General features: G+C 48.1%; 1 protein-coding gene across 1 annotated transcript in view; it reads left to right on the forward strand.

Annotated features, from left to right (window-relative positions):
- The window catches only part of MYH11 (myosin heavy chain 11), a 140,427-nt gene that overhangs the window by 54,445 nt on the left and 65,119 nt on the right, over positions 1 to 20,863 (forward strand). The window contains 4 exon segments of the mRNA XM_021086165.1: positions 3,802 to 3,829; positions 16,320 to 16,422; positions 18,308 to 18,328; positions 20,480 to 20,572. Coding sequence (XP_020941824.1) covers positions 3,802 to 3,829; positions 16,320 to 16,422; positions 18,308 to 18,328; positions 20,480 to 20,572 — 245 coding nt within the window.

Here is a 20,863-nt window from a genome sequence, read left to right on the forward strand (position 1 = left end):
TGACTTCAGTTTCCTCAACCCTCAAGGGGACAGGATTGAAGACCACACAGGGGAAGTGTCTGACAGTGTGTCTGGCCCGTAGTGGGTGGTCAGTAAAGAGCAGGTACAGGCTTCACATCTTGCCTCACTTGTTAGCTGTGTAACTGTGGGCACGTTTTAAAATTTCTCTGTTTCAGTTTCTTCATCTGTTAAATGGGGTGGGGGGAATCATAGGATATGTGAGGGTTGAATGAATAAATACAGGGAAATGCTTAAAATAACACAGAGGAGGCGCTAAGTATTAGATACCGTATGTGATATTTTCAGGGTCTAGTGTGGTACCTGATACCTGGTGGATGCCCTAAAAGCATTTGTTGAATGAATGAATGAATGACTCCATTTCTTGCATAGACATTGAACTTCCCCATCAAGAAACTCATGTCTTCCAGGTTTGAAGTGGGCTTTTTTTTTTTTTTTTTTGCTACCCCATGGCACATGGAGTTCCCAGGCTTACCCATATCACAGCTGCAGCAACACAGGATCCTTAACCCACTGTGCTGGGCCGGGTATCGAACCTGAATCCTAGTGCTCCAGGTCCCTTTGCATCACGGCAGGGATGAACTCCTGGGGTGGGCTTTTTTCAGTGTTTGCCAAACATTTCAATGCTCTCTGTGTCAAGGGCTCAGAGCTTGGGGGCTGAGGATCCAGAAATTGAGGCACATGGGGTCCAGAAGCAGATGCCTCTGCCTGTGAGGGCTTCATGGTTCTGTTGGGGTAGAGACACAAGCAAAGAGGAAAAAAGCAAGCTGGGACAGGGTGCTCAGGAAGCACAGAGGCTGTGGGACTGTGGCGGGGGAGGCATCTATCTTGGGGGTGGGCAGGACCAGGGACAGCTCCAGGATTTCCACCTGGGAGGGGCTTGGAGGTAGCAGACAGTTACTTGATGGAGGCTTTTCTTGGGGCTTCTTCTCTCTAGCAAGGTTGACTATTTGTTCTTGGGGTTTTAGGTTTTGTTTTGTTTTAGGGCTGTACCTATGACATATAGAAGTTCCCAGGCTAGGGGTTGCATCAGAGCTGCAGCTGCCAGCCTACACTACGCCACAGCCATATCTGAGCTGTGTCTCCCGCCTACACGGCAGCTCATGGCAACGTCAGATCCTTAAGCCACTGAGCGAGGCCAGGGATTGAACCCACATCCTCATGGATACTAACAGGGTTCTTAACCTGCTGAGCCAGAAAAGAAACTCCAGGTTGACTATTTATGATAACTTAGGACTTTTGATGGAGATTGACAGCCAAGCCACCCCCTGGCTCCATCACTGTAAGGTGGGCTTCTTGGAAGAGGTGTCATCTTTGAGACTGAGGGACCTGAGGGACCAGGAAGGAGAAGAGAAAGGCCTACTGGGCAGCGGGAACAGCCTGAACAAAGAGCCAGAGTGTGTTTGGGGGTTGACCTGGGTGGGGTTGCTGTGGAATTAAGAGTGAGGGACAGAGAGTTGCCAAGGCTGGGAAGGTGGCCAGGGCCAAATCATGGGAGGCCTTGGACACCATGCTTAGGAGTTTGGGCCTCATCTAAGAGCACCGGGTGCCTTGAGCAGTTTTTTAAAACAGCATTATTAAGATAAAACTGTGGAGTTCCTGTTGTGGCACAGCAGTAATGAATCTGACTAGTATCCTTGAGGACACAGGTTCAATCCCTGGCCCCACTCAGTGGGTTAAGGATCATGCATTGCTGTGAGCTGTGGTGTAGGCTGGCAGCTACAGTTCCGATGCAACCCCTAGCCAGGGAACTTCCATATAGTGCAGGTTTAGCCAAAAAAAAGAGAGAGAGAGAGAGAGATAAAACTTGCATACCAAGATTCACCCATAGGATAAAATTCAATGATTTTTAGTAAATAGGATTATGTAAGCATCACCACAATTCAGTTTCCAAACCCCAAATTGATCCTTCCTGCCCATTCGCAGTCACCCCACCCAGCCCCTGGCAACTACTAAGTCACTTCTTATCTTTATGCGTTTATCTATTCTGTACATTTCATACGAGTAGAATCATATGTAGCTTCTGTATCTGACTTTTTACTTTCCTCAGCATAATATTTTTGAGGGTCGTCCACATGGTAGCCTGTCAGTACTTCATTGTGTTTTGTTGTGGTGGTTTGGTTTGGTTTTTGGCTATGCCATTATATGTGGAAGTTCACGGGCCAGGGACTGACTCTGCGCTGCAGCAATGACAATGCCAAATCCTTGACCACTAGGCTAGGAGGAAGCTCCCGTTACTTGGCTGATTTTATGACTGAATCCTGCAGCGGATGAGCATCTGGGTTGTTTGCACTTTGAAGCTATTATCCTAATGCTGCTGTGAACATTTGTGTGCATGTCTTGTAGGAACACATGCTTCTCTTCTCTTGGGTCAGGTTCCTAGGAGCGGAATTGCTGGGTCACGTGATACATTTATGTGTAACATTTTAAGGAACTTCCAAATTGTAAGAGTGTTGGGGAGCAGAGTGCTTGCGCAGCTCCATGTGTCAGATCACCCCCTGAGAAGAGGTTTGGAGGAAGAGGTTACAAGATCCGAGGGGATCTTTGATCCTGAGGGGATGAGTGCCGTGATGGTGGGGATGGGACTTAAGAAATGCTTGCTGATCAGTGTTGCCCAGCAAAGGATATGATGCTCTGCTTTCTTAGTTACGGTTATAACTGGCTGACAACAGAAATGTGTCACCTTCCCCATGTCCCTCAAAGGGAAGCTTGGACCCACCCTCTGAGGCCACTTTAGGAGTGGAAGGTGATTGGAGTTCCCTGGTGGCCTAATAAGGACTCGGCATTGTCATTGCTGTGGCTCAGGTTTGATTCCTGGCCCAGGGATCTGCATGCTGCAGGGATGGCCAAAAAGAAAAAGAAAAAAGTAGAAGGTGATTAGTAACATCTACTTAATCACATTTAAGCCTTCTGCACCCACCAGTGTTCTTTGGTGGTGAGCAACAGAGACCTTATCTTATGGAGGAGTATTGGGGAACTCACAGATGGGCTGAAGACAGGGGAGCCAGTCTCAGAAAATGTCAGAACCTGGGGCTGCTTGGGCTCTGGGGGCAGGAAGCGAGGCCCTCTTAGGGCTGCCCACCAGCTGTGCTTCTCCATCCTTGGTCCAGCTCAGAGTTTTAGCTCAGGGACTCTGACTGACATAGCCTGGGACACATTGCTTCTCGGCTGGGAGAGCTTGTGAGTCAGTCCCACCAGGACTGTGCATGGTGGCAGGGGACATGTCTCCTTAAGGTATGTAGGATCCTCTTCCCAGAAGAAGGAATGGATACTGGATTTTCAAACCAAAGATATCCATGACCCTATATTCCAGATAAACAAACTGACACAAGGAGAGGTTAAGAATATTTGCCCAAGGCCACAGAGCTGGGAAGTAGCCAAGTGGAATCCTAGTCTGTCTGGATTCAAAGTCTGTGTTCTGGAGTTGCTGTGGCTCAGTGGGTGAAGAACCCAACTAGTATCCAGGAGGATTTGGCTTTGATCCCTGGCCCCACTCAGTGGCTTAAGGATCTAGCTCTGGTGTAAGTTGCAAATGCAGCTCAGATCCCGCCTTGCTGTGACTGTGGCTTGGCCAGCAGCTGCAGTTCCAATTCAACCCCTAGCCTGGGAACTTCCATATGCCGCAGGTACGGCTGTAAAAAAGAGAAAAAACAAAACAAAGTCTGTATTCTGTCACCCCCAGTGGGGCTAGCTGTGTGGGAGCTTAAATGGGAGGCCCAGGAGCCCCACATCCAGGACCCCACTCAGAGCTATCTAACTCATGGCTCTTTTTTTCTTTCTCAGATCGGGAGGACCAGTCCATTCTGTGCACGTAAGTAGAGCTGCTTTTTCTTCTGTTTTTCTGGCGTCATGATCCAACCTCTTAAAGAAAAAGATCCGTGAGAGAAGGGCTCTTTGACTTGATGGCTCTTTCATGCACCCCACCCTGTCCCTGTACCTGGCACAGACTAAGTGTTCCCGAAATATTCATGGAACAAATGTTCTCATGCTGAGGCTGGCACACCCCTAAACTACCCATGATACCTGGTGCATCTTGTTCTGCCCCCCTCCCTTTTTATTATTATTTTTTTTACACAAGTTATTTGGAATTCTTTTGCATGAACAATTTGTTTACTCTCCATGTATTTATTTATTCAATCAATCATTTATTGAGATTAGTGTTGACTCAGAGGTACTTATTTTAGTCTTTGAGTTATAATCCAACACATTATTTTTTTATCATGATTAGTAGTAATTTAATTATATTAGCTAATTTTTATTACGTTATAATCCAATACACTATTTCTTTTTTATCATAGTTAGTAATAATTTAATTATATTAGCTAGTTTTTATTACTCAATGAATTTATTACATTTATAGTTGTACAATGCCCCCCCTTTTAAAAATCAGCATTTATTGAGCACTGACTGTGTGCTGGGCTCTGAACTAAATATTTCCGGAGAGAACTGCTTCTTATTCCATAACAGCTCTGGGAAGGCTGATACCATCTCTGTTGGTGAGGAAATCTTGGCTTGTGTTAGACGATCACCTTCAAATTTCCCAACTAGCAACCCCTAGCCCAGGAATGTCCATATGCAGCAAGTGTGGCCATAAAAAGAAAAAAAAAAGAAAAGTTAGGTTGACACTGTGCTGTAGTCTACTAAGTGTGCAATAGCATTATGTCTACAAAAGAGTACACAAAAACTCCTTATTTTTTCTTTAATTCCTTCATTTCAAAATACCTCTTGCTAAAATTGCTATGACCTGAGCCTTCAAGGAGTTATAATCTTGTAATAGTAACATTAAATATCACTGATCAGAGTTCCCACTGTGGTGCAGTGGGTTAAGGATCTGGCAGTACTGCAGCTGTGGTGTAGGTCAAAGCTGTGGCTCAGATATGATCCCTGGCCTGGAAACTTCCAGATGCTGCAGGTGTGGCTGAAAAAGAAAAAAAAAAAAAAAAAAAAGAGCACTGGTCACAGATACATCATGACAAATATAAAAATGGAAAAGTTTGAAATCATGAGAGAATTACCAAAATGTGACACAGAGAAGCAAAGAGAGCCAATGCTGTTGGGGAAATGCTTGACACGGTGTTGCCACAAACTTGTTTAAAAAAACCCCACAGTGTGAAGTGTAATAAAATGAGGTAATAAAATGAAGTGTAATAAAATGAGGTCCGCCTGTAATGGTTCCCCAGAAATCTCCACCTTCTAATCACCAGAATCTGTGAATGTGTCAGGTGATGTGGGGGAGGGGAATGAAGGTTGCCATGGCATTGAGATTGCTAGTCAGTTGACCTTGGACCAGGGAGGGGATCCTAGGTTATCCAGGTGGGTCCAGTGTCATCACAAGGTCCTTACAAGTGGAAAAGGGAGGCAGAGGGAGATGCAGTGTGAGGAGAACTTCACTCACCATTGCTGCCTTTGAAGATGGAGGAAGCCAAGGATGAGAACAGCTTCTAGAAGGTGGGAAAAGCAAGGAAACAGACCCTCCCCTAGTGCACCTGGCAAGAAACACAACCCTGCTGACACCTTGGTTTTAGCCCAGTTTGATCTGTGTCTGACTTCTGCCCTCCAGAACCATCAGATAATCAATTTGTGTTGCTTCAAGCTGCTAAGTTTGTGTAATTTGCTCCAGCAGCAATGGGAAGTGAAAACGCCCTCCTTCCTGCTTAATCCCTTCACCCACTCCTGTCCTCACTCGTCATTCAACACACCGAATGGGTCAGTCGCCCCAATGAGTACTTAGCGAGTAGGAATGGACCAAAACTAAACACGACCTCTCTTCTCAAGAGAAAGACAGCCGCTAGAACGATAACCACACATTTCCCTATTTCCCTTTTTAACTCCTAGAATGTACTCTTTGATCCTGTGAAGGTTCTACCTTTTCAAAAACGAGTACTGATAATACACATTTTAAAAAGCATGTAAGGCACTAGGAGAATGTATAAATCAAAGGGGCTCTAAATGGAGAGAATAGGAAAGATTTCTCCCAAAAGGGATATTTCAGCAGAGATAAAGAAAAGCGGGGAAGCATTTACAGCATATGCAAAGGTCCTGAGGTCGGAGAGAGCATGTTCGGTTTGAAGAACTGAGAGATCAGTTTGGCCAGACTATGTCCCCCAGCAAAGGTCCTCTGTCTGAAAAGAGCGATTACAGGACATCGAGGACTGATGGTACAAACTCAGGGGCCAATTGAAGCCAACCAAGTCCTGTTCATGTGTGAAAAGGACTAAGTTTGACACCGTAGGGAATGGTAGGGAGTGTGGTGAACCAGAGAATCCAAGGGGATGGCTGCTAGTGTTCTCCAGTCCACATTGCTGTGGGAAAATGCAGACCCCCTGTTGCCAGACGTGCCTGCATTTCCACAGAGGCTAGAAATCTAAGTTTTTATGTGAACTATCCGATTTTTAAACACTGGCACCTAATGTACATGAATATATATGGGGAAAATGGAGGTTCATTGTTGCCAGACTCTCCTTACTAGCTTGTAGCTTCATATACAGAATTTAACTTCTCCATGGCCCCACATTCTCGCTATAAAGTGGGGAAATGAAGATGATGATAGTACTTAATTCATAGGGTTGTTGTGAGGATTAAGTCAACACTTATCTGTGTGTATGTATGTGTATATATGTGTATATAGTATATATACACTGTAGTATATGTATCGTGTACATGTATACATACACTTTGTTATATACACACTACAGTACATGTGTATACAGACATTATAGTATACACACACTAGAGTATATATGTACATACACTATCATATATATAGCATATGTGTGTGCATGCACTAGAGTATATATGTATATTACTATAGTATATATATAGTATACAGTATACACACACGCAAACTCGTATATATGACTAAGCTACATCTCTAACTAAGAACCAAGCCCTGTTAGCTAAACCCTCATATGTTATGACCAGCATGTGTGTCCTGACAAAGCAGAGACAAGAACCCACTGCTCAAGTTCCGTCCCCTCAGTTTTCTAGAGGAGGAAAGCAGAGAGGTCACAGCAAGTTTTTGTCAACAGTGAGAACCTGGCGCTAAGTTTCTCGAGGCCACTGGGAGGCCCAGCCCTCACTCGTTCCTTCCCTGATGAGCTGGCCACAGCCCCACCATGCCCTGCCCTGCCCTGCCCTGCCCTGGACTCTGGACAGCCTGGACTGGGGAGTGGCTGGTATCGTTTGTGTTTAGCGCATCCGTTTGGAGGAAAAGAGCCTCAGCCACTGACAGGGTATGAGCTGAGACCCGAGTGATGAGAGGGAGCCAGCCCAGGGGGACCCTGGGGGAAGGTTCAGGCAGGGAACATGGGGGGCAAAGGCCCTGAGCTGGGAACCCCTCGTGTTTGAGGGACAGAGCCGGTCCAAGGGGCTGGGGCAAGGGTGGGAGGTTGTGGTCCGTCGGGGACACCGTCCCGCAGGGCCTTGCAGGCTGGTGTGAGTGTGTGGACAAGCAGTGGCAGAGATCTTTCAGATCATTTAAGCAGGTCAGAGTGGCACCTGGGGACAAGTACTGATGGCCTCAGAGCCTGGCGGGCTTGGGAGCTACATCGGTTGCTGTGACTCAGTGACAGTAGATGCTGGTGTGGGGCGGTTCTCCCCTCCAGGAAGGTGACTCTGGCCAACATCTGCCTCTGTCACTCTCCCCTGGGGCCAGCACTGACCCTTGGCCTGGGACGCTGACCCATGATCGGCCCTTGCTTTCATCCAGGGCTCCTCCTTCCGCCCCACCTGCTCTTATTCCTCCCACTCCGTTTCTGAAAAAGAACAGAGATGCTTTCTGGTAAAGGCTTGTGGGATTTTTCAAGGTGTTTTTTGTTTTGTTTTATTTCGTTTCCTTTTTACAGCTGCACCCATGGCACATGGAAATTCCCAGGCTAGGGGTCAGATCTGAGCAACAGCTGCCGGCCGACACCACAGCCACAGCAACACAGGATCCTTAACCCGCTGAGCGAAGCCAGATATCAAAACCACATCCTCATGGATACTGGTCAGGTTCTTAACCCACTGAGCCACAGTGGAAACTCCTTCAAGGTGTTTTTGATAACACAAGGCCATACAGAGGGGGCCCCTTTTTCTCAGAAGAGCAGGAACTATGGTTAACTGATGAGGCCATGGAGGCACAGATTAAGGTTTGCTTTCTCGCTGTGCCGCATGCCAGCAGTTTGTTCTCGGGTCCGTCGGTTAAGCCTGAAAGCCTCAGTCTCCTCATCTGTAGGATGGGGATATAGGTGGTGCCTGCCTCCCAGGGTTGTTGGGAGAATTGAAGGGGCCATGTGGGGGGTGGGCAGTACTGAGCATGGCATTGGCACAGAATGGGTGCTTGTGATGGTGCGCTGGTGCCCTGATGCAGTGGCCATGGTTCATATCAGCCAGAGTTCTGCTGAGCCTTGCTTGCTGGACTGTGTAACTGCCTAAAACCATCTCAGATACCTCTGGTGTGGGCTCTGCTAGACCTCCCTCCCCAAACAAGGCTGCATATCAGTTGCTGGGCAATTAGTTAGAGAGATCAATGGCTTGGCTTCACCTTCAGAGGCTTTTTTTTGTTGTTTTGTTTTGTTTTGTTGTTTGCTTTTTAGGGCCGCACTCATGGCATACGTAAGTTCCCAGGCTAGGGGTCTAATCAGAGCTACAGCTGCTGGGCTGCCCTACACCAGAGCCACAGCAACGCTGGATCCGAGCCACATCTGCTACCTACACCACGGCTCACGGCAGTGGCAGATCCTTAACCCACCGAGCAAGGCCTTAACTCAGTGGCCTGGGGTAGAGCTGGGGAAACCTGTGGGTTTTGTAGGGGGTTTTTTGTTTTTGTTTTTGTTTTGTTAAGTCACTGTATTTTTATTTTTTCAGTTTCAGTTATTTATTTTTTAAAATTAAAGTATAGGTGATTTACAATGTTGTGTTAATTTCTGTTGAACAGCAAATGACTCAGTTATAAATACATACACATTCTTTTTTAAAAACAGTCCTTCCCATTATGGTTTGTCTCAGAAGATTGGTATAGTTCCCTGTTATACAGCAGGACCTCATTGCTTATCCATTCTAAACGTAATAGTTTGCATCTACTAACCCCAAACTCCCACGCCATCCCCCCTACTCCCCTCTCCTGCTTGGCAACTACAAATCTGTTCTTTGAGACTGTTTCTGTTCTGTGTATAGATTCATTTGTGCCTTATTTTATTTTATTTTTTGTCTTTTTAGGGCTACACCTGTGGCATATGGAGGTTCCCAGGCTAGGGGTTGAATCAGAGCTACAGCTGCCAGCCTTCACCACAGCCATAGCAACTCGGGCTCTGAGTTGCATCTGCACCTTACGCTATGTCTCATGGCAACACCAGATCCTTAACCCACTGAGTAAGGCCAGGGATCAAAGCCACATCCTCACGGGTACTAGTTGGGTTGGTTACTGCTGAGCTATGATGGGAACTCCAATTTGTGCCATGTTTTAGATTCCACATATAAGTGATATAATATGGTTTTTGTCTTTCTCTGTCTGACTTACTTCACTTAGTATAACAATCTCTGTTGCATCCATGTTGCTGCAAGTGGCATCATTTCATTCTTTTTTATGGCCGAGTAGTATTCCATTGTATATATGTATCACATCTTTTTAATCCATTCTTCTGTCGATGGACATTTAGGTGGCTTCCATGTCTTGGCAATTATAAATAGTGCTGCTATGAACATAGGGGTGCATGTATCTTTTTAGGATTATAGTTTTATCCGGATAAATACCCAAGAGTGGGATTGCCAGATCATATGGTATTTCTATTTTTAGTTTTCTAAAGAACCTCCATACTGTTTTCCATAGGGGTTCTATCAACTTACATTCCAACGGTGTAGGAGGGAAAGGCCATGTTTTTTATCTAGCGTCTTGGGCGTTTGTGGAGCTGCTGGGCCCATCAGCAAGCTGGCAGTGATTGAAATACTTGCTGTGGGTCATCTACGCCAGGGACGCTACAAAGGTAGCTAACTCCGAGTTATGCGCACACATCTGCTCTGGGGTGGAGAGAGGGCTCTGCAGATGGAGGCTGGGGGAGTGGTTCTGGGAGCTGAGTCTCCACCAGCAGAGGGAGGGGGCCAAGGTGCAGCTCCCCCGCAACCCATTGGGCGCTCAGAAGGGCTGAGAAGCATGGGTCAGGGAGGACTGGAGGCTCCTGGAGATTCTGATGCACATTTTGCAGGGAGGGTGCCTGGCTCATCCCCTAGATGCTGACCAGTCAGGGCAGGTGTCATGGTAGAAAGCCTTCTGAGGTTACCTGGTGGCCACAATGGTTAACAAGAGCCCCTCACCCTCTTGGTGGCTTGTGGGGAGCCTGGGCTGGGAGAGGTAGCCTGGGCTGGGAGGGGAAGCCTGGGCTGGAAATGAACCCACCCAGAGATTGGGGTCCTCACACAGCTGACTCTCTTGGCTGAGGAAGTAAAGTGATGGGGGTGGGCATTAGGGTCCTTTGGCTCCTAAGTGATGCTGTGATAATACTTGGAAGCCCTGGGCAAATCGACACAATGTCATTTTAGCTCCAGGACAGGCCAGGAGGTGGCTGGTGTGCTAGGCAGAAAAGAACAGAGTCCTGGTCTCAGCTCTGTCATAGTCTCATGACACCTGCAGGAAGCCACTGAACCTGTCTGAGCCTCAGTTTCATCATCCCAGCCACAACCCTGGGTGTTGATCCAGCCAGAAATACTATATGTGACCACATTGCTTCTACGCGGAAAGAGGAGAGGGTTGAATGGGAGCTAAATTCTCTACTCCCACAATGGGAAATTGACATTTGATGCTTGACTATGAACAATCAAGAATCGGTGGGAGTTCCCATCATAGCTCAGTGGTTAACGCATCTGACTAGGAACCATGAGGTTGCGAGTTCAATCCCTGGCCTCGCTCAGTTGGTTAAGGATCCAGCATTGCCATGAGCTGTGGTGTAGGTCACAGACTCGGCTCGGATCTGGTGTTGCCGTGGCTGTGACGTAGCCTGGCGGCTATAGCTCCGATTAGACCCCTAGCCTGGGAACCTCCATGTGCCAAGAGTACAGCCCTGGAAAAGACAAAAAAAAAAAAAAAAAAAAAAAAAGAATCAGTGATACAGGGAGTTCTGTTGTGGTTCAGTGCTCACAAATCCAACTACTATCCATGAGGACACAGGTTCAATCCCTAGCCTTGCTCAGTGGGTTACAGATCTGGCGTTGCTGTGGCTGTGGTGTAGGCCGGTGACTACAGCTCCAAACAGACCCCTAGCCTGGGAACTTCCATATGCTGCAAGTGCAGCCCTAAAAAAATAGCAAAAGGCAAAATGGACAGGAGGAGTTCCCTGGTGAGGTAATGGTTAAGGACTTGGCGTGTCACTGGTGTGACTCAGGTTTGATCCCTGGCCCAGAAACTTCCACACACCATGGGTGTGGCCAAAAAAAAAAAAATGGGCAGAAAAGCACTGGAATGATTTAACCAAAGGCCAGCCAACTCTGAGCAGTGGGCCAAATCTGACCCCTCTCTGTTCTTTTATTTTATTGGCACATAACCACGCCCATTTGTTGACACACTTGCTTTTGTGCTACAAAGACAGAGCTGAGTACTTAGGACACAGGATGCAGGTCTCACCAAGCCTAAAATATTTACTATCTGGCCCTTTACAGAAATGGCTTGCTGATTCCTGGCTTAAACAATGGAAAAATATAATTTGTATTTTAATGATAGAAAATCGAAGATAATGGTATAAGCAGAATATATGAACATTAAGGGAGAAATGGTTATAAAAGTAGCACTAACTAATATTTTTGTACACTTGGCATTGCTCTAAATGTTTTTTATGGTCACTTATTTAATCCTCATAATAATCATGTATGTGCTTTTATTATACCCATTTTTTAGATAAGGAAACTGAGATATGAAAATAAAGACTTGCCCATAGTCACCTATTGGCAGAGCAGGGATTTGAACTCAGACAGTCTTACCCTGGAGCCCATTTTGCTATTCTGCTTATTGATGCTTCAGGGGAAAGAGGCATTTCTTTTGCCTGGAGAGCTAGAGGCAGTATTCAAAATAGAGGCAAAAAAAAAAAAAAAAAAAGAGGCAGGGCTTAACTGGGCTTTGCAGGGTGTGTAGGAGTTGGACAGCAAAAATTGCTAGACAACTTTGCTGACTGCAATAGTGGTAGTCACAAGAAGACCAGGGACTGAAGAGCCCTGAGAGTCAGAGAAAATTTAGCTTTGCTGCCAAGGGCCGACCGTAGGTTGAAATGGACTTGGAAATGGTATTCCACCCTAGGACCTAGGACCAACTACATGATTTGTAAAATTATGCAGTATGAAAAAGTTGAGCCTCTTGTTAAAAAATTATTAAGGATTTCAAAATTTTAATATCAGGAGTTCGCTTTGTGGCTCAGTGGTTAATGAATCTGACTAGGAATCATGAGGTTACAGGTTCGTTCCCTGGCCTTGCTCAGTGGGTTAAGGATCTGGTGTTGCCGTGAGCTGTGGTGTAGGTTACAGACGCGGCTCAGATCCCTCGTTGCTGTGGCTCTGGCATAGGCCAGTGGCTATGACTCCAATTGGACCCCTAGCCTGGGAATCTCCATATGCCGCTGGAGTGGCCCAAGAAAATGGCAAAAAGACAAAAAAAAAATTCATAATATCAGAGCATTAAATCAAGCACAAGGGCCTCCTCAGGGCTGTCCCCATGCATAGGTCACACACCCCGGAAGCCAGTCTGGCTGGGGGCTGAGGGGTTAAACAGCCAGTGGGTCGTTCTTTCCAGCCACTGGGGCTGGACTGATTAAAAAGACTTGGCAGTGGGGTAATTACAAGGCCAGGAGACCATATATGGTCATGAGTCCAGGTCCTTCTCCAGGATGAGGGAGCTGGGACCAAGTCCCCCAAGAAACAGGACAGAGGTTTAGGGTGCTCAGACCAGGAAGACCTCTTCATCCCCAGAGTCCAGGGGTCAGAGAAGCAAAGACATTAACGTTTCTGAAGCAGCGCTGAGCACATCAATCTTCAGACGCCCATGAGCCTGGAGGTTGAGTTGTTGTCTTTGGCAGAACCTCCCAGGAACAATTTATTTTTATCAATAAAACTTGGGAACTATGGAGCCAAGCAGCCACATGGGGAGAAGCAGATTCCCAGAGTTTGTAACCCACTCCCCCACCCTTGCAAGGTGGAAGACCAGGGCCATGGTCAAGATGTTGCGAAAGGGAGGTGGGAAAGGCTGAAGGCAGAGGTGGAAAGTGAGGAAATCATTGTGGGAGAGGAGAAGGGGCAGTAGTGACGGGGGGATGTCATGGACGCTGCTGTCCTGACTCTCTTCTTGGCTCTCAGTGGGCTCAGGACCAGCCCATTAGGTGGTTTTCCACACTCAGAATTCTCCCCTTCCTCTTGCTCCAATCGGAACCTGACCCTTTTCATTTGGGGAGATGTTCTGACATTAGCCTGATTGAAGTCATTCATACTAAGGTGTGAATGACTCAGTGGTTTGGTTCATGGGTTCCTGGTCACATTTAAGAGCCTATTAAAGCAAGTGAAGGCTCCCAGAATATATGAGAGAACTCCTTGATGGAGTAGGGTCAGGGCTTCACTCTGTCTTACTGCCTTCATCCCCTTTTCTCGCTTGTAAAAATAAAAGGGCAGGAGACAGAATATGGCTCTGGGATCACGCAGACCTGAGTTCAGATCTCACTTCTCCATTTCCTCTCTGTGGGATGACAGGAGCAGTTGTGACTCAGAGCCCTTTACCGAACCTCTCTGAGCCTCAGTGTCCCCAGGTGGGTGATGGGGATGATCGAGGACTCCTTCAGTAGGTGTTTTGTGTTTTTTGTTTTGTTTTGTTTGTCTTTTTAGGGCCACACCCATGGCATATGGAGGTTCCCAGGCTAGGGGTTGAATTGGAGCTGCAGCTGCTGGCCTATACCACAGCCACAGCAACACAGGATCTGAACTGCGTCTGCGACCTACACCACAGCTCACGGCAACACCGGATCCTTAACCCGCTGAGCGAGGCCAGGGATCGAACCCTCAAACTCATGGTTCCTAGTCGGATTCATTTCTGCTGCGCCACCATGGGAACTCCAGGTTGTTATATTAAATAGAAAGATTTGTGAATCCAAGACCATAGCATAGATCTTCCACAAATATCAATTCTTTTCCCCATCCCCTTCCTCTGACCTTAGCAAACCCCTTCCTTGGGCCTGTGTCATGGAATGACTCAGCCAAGTGTCGTAGAAAGAATCCTGATTTCAATGCTGAGTGTGCCCTTGCCTCGATGTGTGAACCAGGGCAAGTTGCTTCCCCACTCTGACCCAAAGCGCCTCTTCTGTAATAACACGAAAGTGATGTCCTTTGGGACGGGGGTTTGAGGGGGGGAGGCAAAGGAGATAATACATACGGAACAATGAGCGCAAATCCTCCACCTGCTGGAAAGTCTCTCCTTAAAATTAAAAAAAAAAAAAAATTGGTGATGGGGGCGGGGGGATTCCAGTTTCCTTTTCAAGGAAATGAGGATAATGCCTCCCTGGCTCCCATGTCACAAAGGACCTCTGAGGCCACATAAAATCACGTGACCATTGGGAATAAAGGCCATGGAATGGGGAGAGGACGGTGTTAGCCTGAGGCCATGGTGACATGTTTCAGCCCTCCTGGGCATCGCCAGACCCTTGATTTCTGGGTAGCGGTCTGTGGGACTGGGTCTGACAATTCACGGCACGTGTTTCTTCCTCTCCCTCCCCCCTTCCCTCTCCCTCTTCCCTCCCCCCTCCTCCCTCCCCCTCCTCCCTCCCCTCTCCTCTCTCTCCCCTCCCTCCTTCCTCCCTCCCCCTCCCCTCCCTCCCTGTTTCTTTCTTCCTTCTTTCCTCTCTCTTTCTCCCTCTCTCTCTCTTTCTCTCTTTCATTTAACCATGACCAAAATTATTAACGGGCCCTTGGCAGAGCAAGTTAATTTCCTTATTTCCTAATTAGGAAAAAGGGCAAGCACTGCACTAACGCTGGCAGCACTGGTTCAGCATAGAGAACCTTGAACTGACCTTGGGGTGGACAAATTCAGATTTAAAAAAAAATTACTTCTCATGTTTCAGAATAGTCAGTGAGCTCAGCAAGTGAGAGTCTCGGCAAAGGAAGGAAAAAAAAATCAGAGGAAATCAGAGGAGAGGATGAGAAGGGAGGAAAGATGTGAGTTCATCTTTTCCTTTCACTAAGAATAGTGGGAGTCAGAGGCCTTGATGAAACAATTTTCCCACCTCTGATCTCCAGTGGCCTCGAGAAGTAGCTGGTTTAAGAAGGCCATTTTGGTTTAAAAAAAAAAAAAATCCCCTGATCATATTCTAGGACTCTTTTGATACGACAAAATGCCCTGCTGATCTAAATATATTAGTCATTTACACTTGAGCATGAATTACTTCAGCCAGGTTTATCCTTTCATACTTGACTGAGATCATTAGCTGGCCTCGTGACCATTAGAGTGGGGTTCTCCAGAGAATGATGAGGTTCATGTCTGCCCGGCGTCTGATGGGATGACTGGTCCTCCTCCTTCTCCTCTCCCTCCTTCTTCCCCCCTCCCCATTCTCCCCCTCCTCCTCCTCCTCCTTCTCCTTTCCTTCTTCTTTTTTGCAAAGGGAGATTCCAAAACTTTTTCTTCAGATCCTGATACTCTGAGAGGTGCTTATGTCCTTCCTGGAAGGCAGCCTCTTGCCTGATTTTTACATGTCTGACGAGGCTAATGATGTCTTTAAAATAGATGAGGGGCAATAACAGTGTCCTTTAGATACTGTAATTGTGGATACATATTATATAGCTGTCAAAACACATAGAATGTCCAACACCAAGACGGAACCTTAATGTACACAGTGGACTTTGGGTGATAATGAGGCATCACTGTGGGTTTATCTATGCAGTAAATGTACCCTGGGGGGGGGGTGTTGATGGGGGGGAGGCTGTGCACGGCGAGGGGCAGAGGGATATAGGAACTCTGTCCTTCTGTTCAATTTTGCTGTGAATCTAAAGTTGCTCTGAAAAGGGAATTTTTTTTTAAAGTAGACCATTCCCAAAAGTTTGTACCTTGGTAGGAAAACTCGGGTTTTCTCTTTTCCTCTTTCCCCCTACATCCTTTCCCGCATCCTCTCCAGGGGAGTAGATGAAGCTCCTGGGGCAGAGTTTGAGGCCCAGCCCAGGTCTCTGCCGGCGATGTGACCTTGGGCAAGTCTCCTCCTACCCCCCCCACCTCCATTTCCCCATTTGGCGGAGGGCGTGGTGATGTGGACAGATGCCCACAGAACATCTGTGCAAAGGTACTTCCCATGGGTCCCTTTGCCAATGTCTTTCAGAGGCGAGTCTGGAGCCGGGAAAACGGAAAACACCAAGAAAGTCATCCAGTATCTGGCCATGGTGGCCTCCTCCCACAAGGGCAAGAAGGACACGAGCATCACGGTGAGTGGCAGGTCCCCTCCCGAGGCCACGACTCAGCAATCGGGCCTCTGCGTGGAAACCGCGCCGCAGAGAAGGCCGGGACTCGGCCTGGGGTCCCCTGCCCCTCCCCCAGCTGCTCACCAGAGGGGTCTCTCTCCTCCCGGGTGGGCCCGTTTGGGGCCGGGTGATTCCTCACCTCAGCCAGGATCATCATTCCCCCCCCCCGAGGGGGGGTCTACTTTGTGTCATTTTGGGAAAGGGGAGACACCCCCTCCCTGCAACCCTACCCCTCCAGCGGGGAGGAGTCTCGATTGACACTCAGGCTTCTCAATGGCAGCACCAGTGTCATTCTGGCCTGGGCGGTTCTGTTGTGGGGGTGTCTTCTGCTTTGGAAAATGCGTAGCAGCATCCCTGGCCTCTCCCTGCTGGATGCTTGATAGCAACCCCTCCCCCGCAGTTATGACAACCAAGAATGTCTCTGGACACGGGTGGTGGTGCTGGGGGACTGGGGGTGGGGGCACAGTCACCCCTGATTGAGATCCGTGGCTTGAGCTGAGTCTCTGCAAGTTCCCTAGTGTCGAGGCAAACCCATGGGGACCCCAGGGCATGGGAACTTTGGGGTCACTCAGCATACGGTCTTGGGTCCAGTGCCCTTGGTTGAGCATCTACTGTGTGCCGGGCACTGCCAGCATGGGGTCCAGCAATGTGAGAGGCTGTCATTCTAGTCTGAGCTTCCAGACACATGGGAAAGAGTTATCAAATAGTCATACCAATCAATCCTCAATGACAGAGTTTGATTAAGGGCTCAGAAGGAAAAGAAGAGCAGGTTTCTAGAATCATCCTCGTGGGGTCCATCCCTCTCTTCCTCCTCCGCCTTAGCCCTGCCTCATCTGTCCCAGAGGAGGGGACAAGCAATGGGGGCTGCTTGAAGGACCTGCCAGCACCTCGATCTGAAGGTTTGGGGCCGGAGGCAGGGATGGCAGAGTGAAGGCCTGAAGAAGGCCTGGGGTGTCACCAGTTCTGGCCATTCTGGATCCTGCTCCTGGGGCTCAGAGACAACACCAGAGCCGTCACAGAGACCAGGTTGTCTGGAGGTCCTGGGAGACCTGGGGTGGGCAGGGTTGTAGCTTGGGGAACCTGCATCCTCAAACCAAGGCAGGATACCCGAGAGTCCAGCATTTTCAAACTATCTCTGGCAGGGTTTAGAGGAACCAGGAGCCCAAAAGTCTACATGGCAGTTAAATACTACTTCCTGCCACCCTTCTTTTTCCTAGAACAGGAAAAAGAAATAAGAATACTTAATAGTAATGACTGATCTTTATCAAGTACCTGCCACGTGTCAGATATGTTTTTCACTGCACTTGAGAATATAGCTCAGCATCTCATGGGGATAACAGTTTGAAAGAGTGCATCCTGGCCCTAGCAATTAAAAAACTTTTGAGGTGTTCCCATTGTGGCTCAGTGGGTTAAGAACCCAACAGAGTGTCCATGAAGATTCGAGTTCCATCCCTGGCCTCATGCCACAAGCTGCAGCATATGTCATAGATGCGGCTCAGATCCCACACTGCTGTGGCTGTGGTGTAGGCCGGCAGCTGCAGCTCTGATGGGACCTCTAGCCTGGGAACTTCCATATGCTCCTATGTGACCTCAAAAAGAAAAAAGAAAGAAAGAAAAAAACTTTGAAATGTCTAATCTCTAAGAAGTGAGAAAAGAAAGCAAGTTGACTCGAAGAACAGAGATTGCATCCAAGAAAAACTGCTGCTTTCCTGGTTGGAGAATCTTGGAAAATCCAGGCTGTCTGGGAGGTGGGGGTGGGGATTGAACCCATATATTCTCCAGACCCCGATGTAAACGTGTGAATGAAATGACACTGACGTTTGTTTTATACTGTATTGTTCAACCACAGCAAGGCCCATCTTTTGCCTACGTGAGTAACTGAGGGTGTTTTCCTGGTGTGTATGGGAGGCACGGAGTGTGTTTAGATGTGCATGCTCCAGTTGCACCCACTGAGTCCTGTAGCTGATGGTAGAATGAGTAGATGCCCCGAGTTTCACAACCCGAACCTACAAACACACCCAAATACCGGCCAGCAGGTGTCCGATGCCAGCGCAGGGTGTGGGGGCATGTTGGCCACCTGCAGGACTCCTGTTGGAATCCCCAGGGTTGTCACCCTGACCTGGAATGGATTTCCCCAGTTCAGAATGAACCCCCCCCACCCTTCCCGCCCATGCGCCTACCACCTGTACCCCTGACCCTAGAGATGCCTGTCCTGTCTGGTTGAGCCTTTTAGGACCTTCTGGCCCTAAAGCTTCCCTGGCTTGATTGACAGTCAGTTAATGGCACTGCTGTGGCATGCCTCCCTCCCCCCTCCCTGCCATCATCCCTAAATTCCTCCCCTCCCCCACCCCAAGCCCTCTTCCCCTGTGCACCAGTGTGTGTCCGTGCATGCGTGTGCAGTGCGTGTCTGTCTTTGCATGCTGGTTGCTTGACCCAAGGCTCCAGAAACAGGAGTCTCAGGGTTCACGATGCACTAGCTTTGGAGGCACGGTAAGGCCCCAGCTATGCAACACACAACCGGGCTCTGCTCGAACCTCTGCCTTTGTAAACTCATCTCTAACGCAGAGCTTGGTGGAGCGGGGTGGCTAGCAATCAGGTCCCAGCCTGGAAGAGAGGTCAAGTGTGTGCCTTGGATCACGCTCCGTCCATCTTAGTTAGATCTGGGCAGCAGTGTCATAGGTGGATCAGAAGGAGAATCAGGCTTCTTATTTGGGAGTCTGATCCTGTGTGACCTTGGCCAAGTCACTTAACGTCTCTGGGCCACTGTCTCCTCATCCTTAAAATGACTGGTTTGGACCAGATCTCCATGCTGAAAGCTGTCCTTTTAACCCCACCGTCTGGAACTCCCATTCTTGAATGGGAACTTTTTGCTGGGGCTATGTGGACTCCAAGTTTGTGTTGATAGAAGTGACCCCTTGAGTCTTCCCCCTCCTAGTCAAGGAAAGCCCATTGCTCTCATTGCTTTCATGACCCTTACCTTCTTTGAGAGCCATGATGGAGGGCATATGAATAAGTAACACATAAATAAGCAGTAGCTTCCATTCTGTTCCTTTAAGGGACAGCCGCCCACGATGTCCTCCTGGTGTACAGGGGGGCAGGGAGAAAGCCTTGCATTCCCTTCTAGAACTTTTCCAGCTTTTTTTTAGCCCAGCCCAGCTGCCCAAGAAAAGAGGACAGGGGTATCAGCAGAGAGAACAGGAAAAAAAAAATCCTCAGAGCGCAACAATCCCGAGGGGCTGCCTGGAGAAGGAGCTGGGCGGGAGAGCCGCTGAGCCAGTCTGCAGCTGCCGTGTTGTGGGGCTAGGCAGAGCAGCTCATTGCTTTCCCAGCATGATTTACCTCGTTGGCCCTTTCCTGCCACGAATAATCACGTGACCACGTTTGTGCGCAGAAGCCCCCTCAGAGGGAGCTGGTGGGCTGTGTACGGTCTCAGCTGCATTTAACCTGATGAATGGAGCTCAGGCAACCTGCTTGGAAGCTTTGTTCTGCAGGCGGTTCAGTGTATTCCTGATGGGTTTTGCACATTTCTTATTGTCTTCTCTAGATGATTGCAGAAAACTGGTCCTGAGAAAGGAAAAATTACAACTTTCACAAATTGCACTACAAACATCAGAAAAAGGGTGGTGTGGTTTAGCTTGAAGAAGGTTGCTTGTCAAACATAAGCAGCAGCAGGACTGCTGTATACAGCAGGGCAAGTTGTGCATTGCACAACTCCATGGAGTACCATCACAATGATATGAATGATAACAACCCTTGTGTTATACAGTGTGGCCCTACCTAGAAAACAGTGGTCTTCCTAGGGAACAGATGTGTCGGCTGCAAGAGACCTCAGACAGTGGTTTCTCTTCTGGAATCCTCGAATAAATCTATACATTAGCAGTGGGGTCTCAGAGTGGGCAGGTGAGAAGGATAGGCGAGGACCTGTGGATTAAGGGCAGAGTTTTGTGACAACATCCATCCAGGGCAGAACTGTCAGTGCCTGCATCACTTTCTCCAATAACTAAATGTGAATGAATTTTAGGGTGAGCTGGAAAAGCAGCTTCTACAAGCAAACCCCATTCTGGAGGCTTTTGGGAATGCCAAAACAGTCAAGAATGACAACTCCTCACGATTTGTAAGTAGCAAAGCCATGTGGATTTTCTGAAAAGGCTTGGGTTCCCAGATGTCGCCTCCTGCTTGAGAAACGCAGTGTGTGTGTGCGTGTGTGCACGCGCGTGGGTGTGGGCGTGTGCATGCACACATACACACTGGGGATATCTGAGGTGAAAGGGTGGAGGTGTGCATCGCAACAGCATTTTGATCTATATCTTCAGTCCTGTGTTGACCTTACAGCTCTGCAAGTGCTCTGGCCACTTCCTCCCTCAATCATTCGTTCACTGTTCATTCAACAAACATTCATTGAGCA

The sequence above is a fragment of the Sus scrofa genome, chromosome 3 (genome assembly GCF_000003025.6).
Source record: "Sus scrofa isolate TJ Tabasco breed Duroc chromosome 3, Sscrofa11.1, whole genome shotgun sequence".
Lineage (NCBI taxonomy): Eukaryota > Metazoa > Chordata > Mammalia > Artiodactyla > Suidae > Sus > Sus scrofa.